Source organism: Berghia stephanieae, chromosome 8, assembly GCF_034508935.2.
Source record: "Berghia stephanieae isolate SIO BIC M18660-M18661 chromosome 8, UCSD_Bste_1.3, whole genome shotgun sequence".
Classification (NCBI taxonomy): domain Eukaryota; kingdom Metazoa; phylum Mollusca; class Gastropoda; order Nudibranchia; family Aeolidiidae; genus Berghia; species Berghia stephanieae.
The window spans coordinates 30,644,662-30,657,787 of NC_088367.1; the positions used below are offsets into that span (position 1 = coordinate 30,644,662).

The window sequence follows — 13,126 nt, forward strand, 5'->3', positions numbered from 1 at the left end:
AAACTTATTGGCCGGTAGCTTTCGGTTTTATTTTTTGGCTTGCCATCCTTCTTAATTGGTATCATGGTTGCCTGTTTCCATTTGAGTGGAAGTTTACCCTGTTTCCAACTTGCATTGAACAGTTGTTTCATTTTCCTCTTTGTGAGGGTTCCTAGGTGTTTCAAGATGTCATTAGTAACATCATCTGGACCTGGTGATTTGTTCGTTTTTAGAGATTTCAAGGCAATTTCTACTTCTTCTTTTTTAATCGAACTGAACATGACATCATCTGTGGATTCTTTGGGTGTATCCTTGTGTTTTCTCAATTCTTTGTGGACTTCTCGTTTTCGTTCTTTTCTAATCTGTATACTCCCAACACTTGAGTACTGCTTCATAAAACAGTTTGCTGCTTGTTTTTTGTTGAGAATCCTCCCCTGATCATCTTCTACTGATGGTGCAGCATATCTGTTTTCTTGTCCACTTAGAGCTTTGGTTAGGTTCCATAATTTTCTTCCGTCTCTGTCGTAGTCAAGTTGTCTGGTTTTTTCATGCCATGCTTCCTGTTTTGCTTTTATTGTTTCTTTCCTGAGAGTTTTTTCAGCCTCTTTGTAAATTTCCATATTCTCATCATTTGGCTCTCTCTCTGCTTTTTTTCTGTGTTCAGTGACTTGGCTGTTGAGACTTCCTAATTTTTCAGTCCATCCTGGACAGTAGTCCTTTCTTGATCCTCTGGGGATTGATTCTTTTGCAGCTTTCATGATTGATTTTGTGAAAGCTTTGGCTGATTTTTCTACATTCCTTGTTTTACAGTTTATCTCTTTTGTATAACTATCAGTCAACTTTGAAAACAGAGTCCAGTCTGCTTTTTTATGATTCCATCTTGGAGGTGGTGCCTTTCTGTCTTTTGCATATTCTTCAGTTATTTCAACCAGAATGGGACGATGATCACTTCCTGCCAGTTGTTCCTTTATCTGTTTACTGACTTTTCCGGTGAGATCTTCAGATATGAGAGTTAGGTCTGGGGTTGATGTTGTCTTCCATGCTCTTGAGAAGTATGTATCTGGGTCATCTTCATTTCTGACAATTTGAAGCTTACTGTCTGTAAGCCAATTTTCAAGGGTTTCACCTTTTCTGTCTAAGTCATTGTATCCCCAGCTTGGGGAGTGGCTATTGAAGTCTCCCACAACAATGAACTGTTCTTCTTCACTTCTTATGTTTTCAATTGGCAGATTCTCTGATGGTGGGCTGTAACAGTTATATATTGTGTATTGCAGTTTGTTTTTGGTAATTTTTACAGCCAATATTTCAACAGATTCATCTGTCGTTATTTCATTTGTCGCTATGTCATTTCTGACGAAGATGATTACTCCACCTTTGTTCCGTTCTTTTCTGTCTTTCCTAAAATGTTGATATCCCCTTATTGAACACCTAATGTTTTCTGTGAGGTGTGTCTCCTGTATGCAGGCAATATCTATCTTCTCATCCTGAAGAAACTTGGAGAGGGCAGTCTTTTTATGTTGTATCCCTTCTGCATTCCATTGTAGCAATTTGATAGTTCCAGTAGTCCGTAACCTTGCATCTCCTACCCTGGTTCCACAGTAGGAGGGCAAGGTACCACCAGATCGCTTGGGTGAACCCTGTTTATCAGGGCTCGACGCTAGGTCCATCCGGCGGGAATCCCCAGACTTCGCGCCATATCGTCCGACAGTTTTGTTGTCCATCATTGTGAGGAGGATGCGTGTCACATTAATTTTTGGGTTGGTTTCCCTCTCCAGACTATTTGCGCCTTTCGGCTCTGCGACTCCGACTTCAGCGGTTCTTTATTCTCTGGATGTGATTCCATAGCCTTTCATCTTCCCAGATCCACAAGGCAGTGGTGGTTTGAAGTTGGAGTTTTCCTTCTCCTAGACAGACTGCTTTCCAAGGCTATGAGCTCTGTCCACCCATTAATGGTGTCTAGGCTGGGAGTCCAGGAGGGTATCTTTGTAGAGTGACAGTTTCCCTTCACCCCACCAGCGTCATGGGGCTAGCACAGCTTATTGCGTGAACTAGGGCAATCTGGCCACGGCGGTTGATTCCTCCCTTCATCCGTCACCTCAGACACATAGAAACTCGTGTCATCAGCCGGTTAGAAAGTTCCTTTCGGAATACTCCAACCGTTGCCCAGGAGGCGGGCGGGGAAGAATGCCCCTACGTGGACCCTGACACGAGCTGGAATGGGTTGCGGATCAGTACTGATCAAAATAATCCAATCCTGCCTCCCACTACAACAACCATATCATCATCTCATCCCTTCCACCACCACTACCTTTGCAACAACTGCTACATCATAATCCCTACCACCATCACAATCACCACTACTACATCCATTACAACTACCAAAACACTATCATCTCTACCACTAATACCAACAAATCATATGAGTATTTTTTAAAAGTGAAAATGGGGGTGGGTGGTGGCTTTTGACATTGTATAATCACATGGTACCATTCTCTAAGTAGATAAGATTTTATACGTTGCTATCCGTTTTTTAACGTTTGAAATTCCTCCGAGTGTTGTCAAAAATTGCTGCAAGAAACATTTTGGGTTGCATCTCAGCAAATTTTTATGAAATTCAAATTTATAGATTATAGTCGCATGGATGGGTCATGATCTGTGCACTGAGAAATTTCCTCCTTTTTTGACCAGTCATTTTCACCTCTGCTCTTACTTTAAAATAAATATGGATTGTGTTGCGGTAAGACCTATTTTAAGTAGGATTGTCTTTTTTAAGCGTATAGAACGCTGTGTGTATAAAATATCTGGTAGGAAATTTCACTTCTAGGTAGGAAATTTTAAGGTTGGATTTCCCTGGACACCCTGTAACAGTATAAAAATGCTTTAAAAAGACAGTATTGAAAGAAAGATTAAAACGTGTAAAAAGACGTTCAGCAAGACAAGAAAAACAAACTAAAAACAAACCATATTTCAACCTTTGGACTTTGGATTTTGTAAGGAAAAAACAAGTAGTTATGATTGTACAATTAAAGCATACAAATTATATGATCAAGTGTTTCAACAGTGAGGATCGGCGATGCAAATTGTACAAATGATACAAAGTTGTTTATTTATAGAGATTTAGGGGTGAAAATCAAACATGGGTATATTCTAGGGGGTAAAAATGACAAATGGTAAAACAGTGATATAAATCAATTGAAGGAAAAATACTTCAGTCTGCTTTTTTTTTTTTTTTTCTTCAAAATTGTTGTGTTCTTATAGTAAATTGAAATTTTGTGCGTTGAGATGTGTAAAAAGTATATAAAAGTAGATAATGTATACTTTTTAAAGTGAGTTTTAGACCGTCAATGATAATTAGAAATGATCAGTTGCTGAGGCTGGGTGGTAAAGAGTTCAAATCAAACATAAATTATTTTTTATCTCACTAATGTGTCATATGGTAATGCATTTTTCTGTTTGGCTCAGTACTATTGAGGATCTGGCAAAATGCAGTGATGTAAATTAGAAGATTGTTTGGCTTGTGTTGTATGAAATGAAAAATTTGGTACTATTTTCTCTTAAAGCTAAATGTTGGGGAAATAAATTATTAGATATAGTTCTTTTTCAAGCAACAAACTAAACAAAATGATGGCAATCTGGAAGAGAGAGGAAGTCAGACTGAAAATGAAGATCCTAACATCCTGTATTTTTCCCACTGCAATATATGGATGCGAGACATGGTCTATAACCAAAGAATCAGAAAAGAGAATAACCGCCTTCGAAATGAAATGCCATAGAAAAATCTTACGCATCCCGTGGACAAACAAAGAAAGCAATGCAAACATCATGAAAACACTAGGACTAAAAAAGTCCCTGCTAATGAGTAAGATAAAAAAGCTGAAACTCAATTACTTTGGGCACCTGAAAAGACACGACACACTAGAGAGAGATGTACTGGAGGGCATGGTGGAGGGCAAAAGAGGCAGAGGAAGACCACAAAGAAGATGGCAACAGGATATACAGGAATGGCTCAACAACGGCGTGACGGAATGTGGCAGATGGGCACAAGACAGAGACTTCTTCCGAAGGACTGTGTGGGAGGCTACGTCCAAGTGATATGCCACAGAGAGAGAGAGAGAGAGTTCTTTGAATGACACTAATCATGGTACAAATTATTTAAATTTTTTGCGCAAATGAACATATTTCTTTCTTGTTTTCCTTTTCTTTCTGTCTACATTTATTTAATAATTTATTTTTCATTTTATTGACTTTCAAAATCCGCTTTTGGCTTTATCAACGTCATCAGAAGCTTTATCAGTTTGGATCAGGGTATAGGGGTATAGGCCACTGATGAACATCAGCATCCATTCCCAGAGAAAAATGAAATTAAATTTGACTCATATAAAAGGGGACAAAACAACCCCCCCCCCCCCCCCCCCCTCCCTTTTTATTTATTTATTTATTTTTTTGATATATGAGTCACATTTATTCACTTTATTTTTCTCTCTTTCTTGATTAGCTCATTTAGCCACTTCTAGCTTTTAGATTTATTCCCACTTCCTTCATCTCTGGTATTTCTCATAATGCTATTCATTTTTTTTCCATATATTATGTATATAATTTTCTTTAATGTCATTTTCAATGATTGCATGACTGTATTTATTTAGATGGTGCGGTCGTAATCACAGAGAAAAGATCAACACACATGTGGCCTTTGATGATGTCGTTGACATCTCTTCATTCTGCCTTGACACGGGGTCCTACATCCCTCAGTACCGTTTACAAGCTGTTGTGGTACATCATGGAGCTGGATTTAGAGCTGGTCACTATACAGCTTATACATACAACAATGATGCTGGTATGTTGTCATTAAAAGCGTCTAGGTATTGATATTGATATATATATATATATATATATATATATATATATATATATATATATATATATATATATATATATATATATGTATGTATATATATATATATATATATATATATATATATATATATATATATATATATATATATATATATATATATATATATATATATATATATATATATATATATATATATATATATATATATATATATATAAAGTGTCTTTGCATATTGCACAGCTCTTTGCACTTCACCATTTTCAGAACAAATGGGCTTTTTTGGTGCAAATCTCTCAATTTCGGATCATAAATTTGTCATTTTATCCCCCCTCCTCCCTCCCCAAAGTTAAAGGAAAATTCAAAATTCTATTTTTTATTAAGGTTTTTATCCTTTGGAAACACCATGCTCTAAGAGCTTCATGTTAAAAAAATAAATCTTCTAATGATAGAATAACGCACAGTCAATTGATTTTGAAAGTATCAAAGTGATAAATTCAGGACCTGGCACTGGTGTAAGATAAAGATCTGAAAAAATGTGTATGACAAAGAGAGAAAAATACAAGAAAAGAACAGGGGCAGGCTGCTTCTTTGGGTAGTTTTTAAAAAATTGTATTTTCCTCTCTGCTTTGTCTGGCTCTGTTTCATACACACCTTTTCAGATCTCATGGGACAGCGTGGCTCAGTGGTATGGTCTTTGCTTCGTACCCGAAAGGTACCAAGTTCGACTGCCCATCATGTTGTGTTGCCTTGAGCAAGTCACCTAGCTTTAGCTCACGTTGTGGCGCTGCACTGCGGCTGATGCCTGGGTTGTTCCAGTCTTCCCATGGAATAGACCCTAAAGAAAAAATTCCCCTTAGGGATGAATAAAGGGAATTTATTTATTTATTTATTTAACTGGTTCGATACTGAAAAATCTGGCAGTGCAGTATCTGTCATATCGAGCAGATTGTTTATTCCGATAGATCCTAAAGTGAAATGTTTGGATTAAAAGAAAAAATAAGAAACAACAAAAATCTAAATTTATTTTACACCTATGGTAAATGGAATGAAATCATCTGCAATGTCTTGGACAGTTTTTTTATAACGTTAACACTAGATTAGCTGTTTGATCAATAATGATCAATTTATTAAGATTAAAAAAAAAAAAATTATGAACATTAATTTCTTCTTGATTTATCTTAGGTTCTTGGGTCCATTGTAATGACTCACGAGTCAACCTTGTATCTGAAGAGGAAGTGCTTCTGTCTCAGGCTTACATTCTATTTTACACACGAGAAATGTCTGAGGTCGGTCTGAATGACATGCCCACCCTGGCAAAAGAATGCACATTACCCTTGATGAACCAGTCCACGGTGAGTACAACCTTCATTCTCCAAATATTCAGATCTGCCTACTACTACGAAAAATTCGTAGGTATGACATTCCCTTTCGGATTGGAAGGTCCTGGGTTTGAGCCTCGCTCAGCGCATAGTTGAGTCATTGGAAAAGGCTCTTTACTAACATTCTCTCACCATACTCAGGTGTAAAAGGAGTACCTGGCCATTCACAGCGTTGTCTCTGTTGAAAAAAATTGTAATATTGCCTAACAGGCGTCATGTCTTGTTCTACATGTTACGTGTTGCTGTTGGCCAGGGACCATTTGTAAAGCGCTTTGAGCACGTTAAGTGGATATTGCGCTATATAAAAGGTCAAGCTCAAGTTTACGAAAAATTTGTAGAACTACGAATTTTCAGGTCCTAATTGGCTTAATAAACTTCTTGAGAGAAAAGTTTTGTTGCCAGAGCAAATATATAAATGAATTTAAAGCATTAATTTAATGTAATTAAACACAAGTTGGTAATTTTTAAAAGAAGTTATAATGTCTACTATATTATTACCACTGAAAACTACTGTGAGTTTTAAATTATTCTGTGCAGTTTTGTTGTCCTGTGGTAATGACACTTGACTTCTTACTAGTAGGTTGAAGGGTTAATTTTTTCTGTAAACAGCACAGTTGAGTCCTTGGAAAAGGACATTTTCTCATCATTCTTAGGTGTCAATTGATTTCTCAGTGATAACAGTGTTTTTTTTTTTGTATGTATGACAGGTTGCATGCTTTGTCCCATATGTCCACCGATGCTCTTGGCTTGAGACACCTTTTGGTTTGCATTGAACATAGTTGACTGTTAAAAGCTCACATTTTTAAAACTATAAATCATCTATATGTTCTTTTTTCTTACTTTGATGTCTTATCATATATAATAGCTCGTTTTATCTTCTTGGGTTCATAAATATTGCACCTCTCAAATAAACAATTCCTATAATTTTTATTCTTATATTTTTATTTAGATATCCACAATACCAGAATTAGATGCAGGGAGCATGCATACTCTGCGACGTCTCAGCAGAGGAGAGACAGAACAAATTGTTGATGATGACATATCCATTAGTTTCCATCGAGATCCAACTCTCATCCAGCGACTCACTTCTATTCGATCAGAATCAGACTTGAAAAGAACAATTACCATGGATCTCAGTACTGCGTCGTCACCTCCATCTTCCAATAAGAAATCGAAACGATTAAGCCTTCAAAAAACAAAAACATCTCATCGACTTACTTCATCACAATCAGATTCAAATTTGAGAGTGTCAGTTGCTCAGGGTCTTCATTCAGCACCCACTCTACCCCTATGTAGTACAAACAATTTCCAACCTGCCTCCAGCAGCTCCGGTTCAGGTATGAAAAGAGCAACATCATCTCCTCCATCCGTCAATAAGTTCATGAGATTGGACAGTCTAAAGGGGAGAAAAAAAATTAATTGTCACCCATCTAATCAAGAGTTAGATGTAGGTAGTGAGCAAACAGTACAATCCCTCAGCAGAGAGGAGACAGAGAAAATATTGGATGATGAAATATCTGAATTCCACCAAGGTACAGCTCTCAAAGAAGACGTAATTAAAGAGCATTTTTCATTACCCTGCTCCATGCCGTCCTTATCAAGACAAGAGACTCAAGATTTTAGAACTGCAAGTGCAATGAAGGACATTCAAAGGCAAAGTTCCTCGTCTTCTTTTTTAAAGAATGATGCCACTCTTAATTTCAGTACTCTATCACCAACATTGATAAGTGAAAAGATTCAAAGCATGAACAGCGGTGACTGTAAAACATCTTTTGGTGTAGATATGAAAACAGAAGATATATCTTTTGATCTCAGTTCTCAATCTTTATCCCCAACAAGCATGACTACTAGTAGGACTCCTGAAAAAAATGATAAAAGTTCTCAAGTATATTCTACAGTCAATCTTGATTTGAAAAGAGAAGCCACACTTAACCTTAGCCCTGAATCCCTATCAACAGCAAGTGAAAAGAATCAAAGAGTTAATTTTGAGAAAGAGAGAAGCAGTCCAAAGAGACAATCCCAAATTCGCCTTGATCTTGGCTCTGAAGCTTTATCACCTTGTAAAATTATAAAAAGGGATTCCCCTGTTAAAGTGGCCACCAGTCCGCAAAAACAAAGATTATCAAGTGCAGATTCAAGAAGAGAAGCCACTAAAGATTCCTTTTCTTCATCACCAAGTAAAGATAGTATGCATCTTATCTCTGAAAAAAGGTCAAGTGTTTTAAAACAACAAACTTCCACCCATGATGACATGAGAACAGAGGCTACTTTTAGTTTCATTCAGAATTGTTCTCCATCATTGATTGAAACAGTTTGCAGTTCAAGCCTTGATGTAGAAAAAATAAGCTCCCAAAGGCAATCTTCATCCCCAAGTAAAGGCTTAACGAATAAAAGTCCTGAAAAGGCAAATAGTTGTCCGACAAGTAGTCCCTCGACTTGTTTAAATATGAAAAGAGAAACTTTGTCCTCTTCAAGTAAACTAGTTGAAAGTGCAACCCCTAAAAAGACCATTAATAGTCCTGAAATAAAATTTTCCTCTAATTCAGATCGGAAAAAAGAAAATTCCCTATCCCCCCAAAAATTGTTTCATCATGCGACCCCAGAAAAAGCAAAAAGTAGTCCCAAAAGAAACTCTTCTATTCCGTCAAGTATCAAAAGGGAACATACTTCATCCCCAAATAAGATGGCTCAAAGTACAACTCCAGAAAAAGCAGACAAAAGTCTCAAAAGAAACTCCTCCATTTGTTCAGATCTAAACAGAGAAAATTTTTCTTCCCCAAGTAAAACGATTCAAGGTTCAATCCCAGGAAACTCGAGCAGTGGCTCAGAAAGAAATTCACCCATCAAGAGTGCAGTCTCACAAGCAAGCAGTAGTGAAGAAAGATATTTTCCCGTTAATGAAGACTTTAAACGAGAAGCTTCATTTGACAGCAATTTTACATCCTTATCCCCAACAAAATTAAGTAAATCAGAAACACCTAAAAAGTCCACGGGCAGCCCAAAACGACAGCTTTCGATTTTATTTGACCAAATGGAAGACGTCTCTCCTAGAAGAATGCATAAAATTTTGAGCACTGAGAAGGGAAAAGAAGGTATAAGTCAGCTCTGGTCCAATAGTTCTGAATCAAATTTGAAAAGAACAGCTACACTGCCCTCATCTTCTGGGTTATCGTTATCGCCTAGTAAAAAAATCTCAAAGTTGAGCAATGACTCAAAGAAAGCCAAATTGTGTTGAATAAGTTTTTAAAAAGTTGCATCCATTAATATGTTGATATGTGTTGTGGTTTTTAGGGATTTATCCCCTTGTGGTGTAGCAATATGGTCTTCCCCTTATTATAGGTCTGGTGGACAATACTTTAATAAATAAGCATCCTAGCCAATGGGTAGTAGGCAATTGCTACACTCGATTTAACACTTCAGAAACGGATGTAAACTCTTCCTTCATAGTCTTTAAGGCTCTGAGGGAATCAGGAACAACAAAATTATCATTTCTGTGGGAAGAGTGAATCCTGGATTCATTCTCTGGTTTTAAGATAACTGTGGATGGCAACATCAAATTCAGGATTCGTCTTTCTTCAAATTTTCACAGCGTATTTGTAAATAAGAGTTGATGAAGAGTAAAGCAAACTGTTAAGCTCCTTACCTTCCATTTTGAATCTCTCCAACACCACGGAACATTTTGTTGTTATAGCCCCATACAGGCAGCGAATGTTAATTTTTTGTATTAATATTATTCATTCACATGGGTGTCCTAAAATATAAATTGTTACAGTCTGTTTCTCCTTTTTGAATTGTTATGAAATCCTTTTGGAACTCATACAAATACACACACACATATATATATATATATATATAAAAATATATATATATATATATATATATATATATATATATATATATATATATATATATATAATATAAATTGTCACTCACATTTTTTGTGGCCGAAACGTTCGTTTCTGTGTCTCTTTACACGTCCTCAGTCGGCGTAGTCCTTAATATATTATTAAGGATTACGCCGACTGAGGACGTGTAAAGAGACACAGAAACGAACGTTTCGGCCACAAAAAAATGTGATTGACAATTTGTATTCTATATTAGCTCTAACCATCATTATCGAGCACTTTCGTACCTACGAGTACCCACCAACACTCATAAATATATATATATATATATGATATATATATATATATATATATATATATATATATATATATATATATATATATACTGTTTGGAAGTGTGTTTGTGAGTTGTGTTTTCTTCTTCTTAAGTTTTACTGTTAATGCAATTAAGGGGGCACTATAGGGAACTAGAGGGGGTGATTTGGTGAAAATGGGTCAAGATGTAAAATTAAAAAAAAATTTTTAAAGCATTTTTCATTATTGAAATTGATGAAAAATGATTATACGTTGCCAAAAAGCAAGTTAGTTTATTTTTTTTAGATGTTTACAATTTTTATTTTTTTATTTTTCTCGAAGTTTAGATTTTTGACCCAGCTAGCATAGAAGAGCGGACAGTACTGATAAAATGCTGGATAGAATCTCTTAATATTTGCAAAGAATATACTACACACTTGGTGCTGTGAAACGGCAGAGAATTTTTCCTGATTTGTATCACATAATTTTTAATATCGGGACTAAAAGTTGAAAATTTATGTCTAAATTGAATCCGATTTTTGTGGCAACCTATGCCACTCAAAATCTTTTCCCTTATTCATTTCTATTTAGTTTATCTATCTGCCATCCCACTATTTGTACTTTCCTGAATATTTTGGCCAAATTTAAGCAAATTCTGTCTGATAGGCTATGAAAAAAATTTGTTCCAAGATTTACTTAAAAACTCCAAGATGGCCACCTGTGTTGTAACATCATTACAAAAATGAATGTTTTTTTCACGTTGAGCGTCTTAACATATTGCAGTCTAACCGATAAAACTCGATAAAAATATGTTTTAAAGGAAGATGGTTTGGGAGGATAGTGGTCCCCTTAAGACCTCCAATGTTGGGCTGGGAGGGGAGGTCACTCTTGCTGTGTTTTCTATCCCCCTTAATTTGTTATCACCTTCCCCGTTGCTCTCAGTCTTTTCCCTGAAATACGATCACTTTGTTTTGCCCTAACATTACAATGGCTTGAACCTTAAGCAGAGATGGATACTCAAATGTGTATATATTCCTTTGTTGGGAAAAGATATATTTTCCCCTATAAATCATCTCCCTTTTAGATTTATATTAGATTTACGTTTTAGTTATTTTTACAGAGCATTAGGATATATCCGCAATCTTGCCCCTTATATTGATTTAATCGGAATATGTAGATTGTGCAGGGGAAAACATGGCCAAATTCTGATTGTCTTCTTTTTGTTTAGTTGTTGTTCGAGATTCACAATTTTTAAAGTTGAATTTTAGATTACAATGAGTGAAAATGTGTTGTTGCTATTTTAAAACTGTATATGTCCTGATTGAAATATATGATTATTAAATTCTGAAATATTGTAAAGTGACAATTTATATAAATAAGGGTTAAAATCATGCATTTTACGTTTATACAATATTTGTTCCTTCAAGAGGGATTTTTTTTTTTTAATGTACACATTTTTTAACAACAGCTTTTGGCAGGTGTGGTTAGTGTCCCCCTGTGCCTGTGCCGGGGTGGGAATTGTAAATGATGTCTGATGTCCAGATTGAGATCACCTAAAATTTCCCTACTTTGATTCCCTGTATGAATTATTCCCATAATTCTTATTTTTTCTTCTAGTTATAAGCGCAGACCTATATAATTCTTTTTTTAAAAGAATATTTTTACTGATGCTGAAATGAACTCAAAGTGTAGCAAGTACTGTAAAATCCTAAAATCAAGAAAAATAAACATGTTTTTCTTGAATGAATATTGATGTATTTACAATATATGATATGATAATTGATTAACTGACATTGACGTCTGATATTGATTGGCACAACCGACTTTTATTGATGGAAATTATACTTGCTCATAATTAGAGAATAATTAAAGAACTTCGTGATAGAAATCAAGTGCACAAAGCAGCCTTGATACAATAAAATCACCTGGAATAATGATCAGATTTTGATTATTTCAAGCTTTTGGTGAGTGCTAGAAATTATTAATCATGTTAATCATTAATAATTACCCATCCCTGTCCCCCCCCCCCCTCCCCCTCTCTCTTTCTCTCTCTTCCAATTATAAAAAAAAGATAAAAATCAGTGATTTTACTTATCTTTGTTTGATCCGAGATAACTGGACCAGGTCTCACCGAACATCAGTTTGGAAATGAAATAATCAACTTTGTTGACCCCACACTCCAGCTCTTTTCTGCCTTTTTTGATCCTTTAAAGTTAAGGGCAGCATTTTAATTATGTTTATACTTCATAGTCAGCATGAGTAACTGACAAAATGGCAGTCCATCTGTGCAGGTGAATGACTGTTGTTGAGAGTTGATCACACTCACTGTTTATGTTGTAGGGAGTCTATTAAACTGCAAATACTGTTTGTTATCACTGATTGTTCTATGCAACATTGTTTGCCTGAGTCATTGAATTGTTACTATATCATGTTATGTTGAAATGAATGTGTACTAAATTGTATATAAAATGTTTTTAAATTTACCACAATTATCAAGGTTGCCGATTTTCCGTATATTTACGGAATTCAGTATGTTAAAAAACCTCAGAATACTTTTCAATCACCTGGTGAACGGTAATAAGTTAGTACGTAATTCCTTTTTTTTTTTTAGGTCAGTGCTCAGAGAGAGGTCGATGTGATTGTGCTAAAGTTCAGTAATATTTTGCCTCCTGAATCGGCAACCCTGAATAATGCTCAGTCCTATTAAGTCAGTCGGATTATATGAAGAATACTGCAGATGAACTGAGTTAAGTTTTAAGAAGCCCTTCTTGTCT

At 35.7% G+C, this 13,126-nt stretch overlaps 1 protein-coding gene across 2 annotated transcripts in view; it reads left to right on the forward strand.

The window, feature by feature from the left end:
* LOC144978501 (uncharacterized) overlaps positions 1-9,556 on the forward strand; it is a 39,656-nt gene extending 30,100 nt beyond the window's left edge. For both annotated transcript variants that reach the window (XM_078924666.1, XM_078924667.1), the window contains exons 16-18: positions 4,623-4,813; positions 6,017-6,186; positions 7,163-9,556. In XM_078924666.1, coding sequence (XP_078780792.1) covers positions 4,623-4,813; positions 6,017-6,186; positions 7,163-9,448 — 2,647 coding nt within the window. In that variant the 3' untranslated portion in view covers positions 9,449-9,556. The remainder of the gene's footprint in view (positions 1-4,622; positions 4,814-6,016; positions 6,187-7,162) is intronic.
* Positions 9,557-13,126: the final 3,570 nt, after the last annotated feature.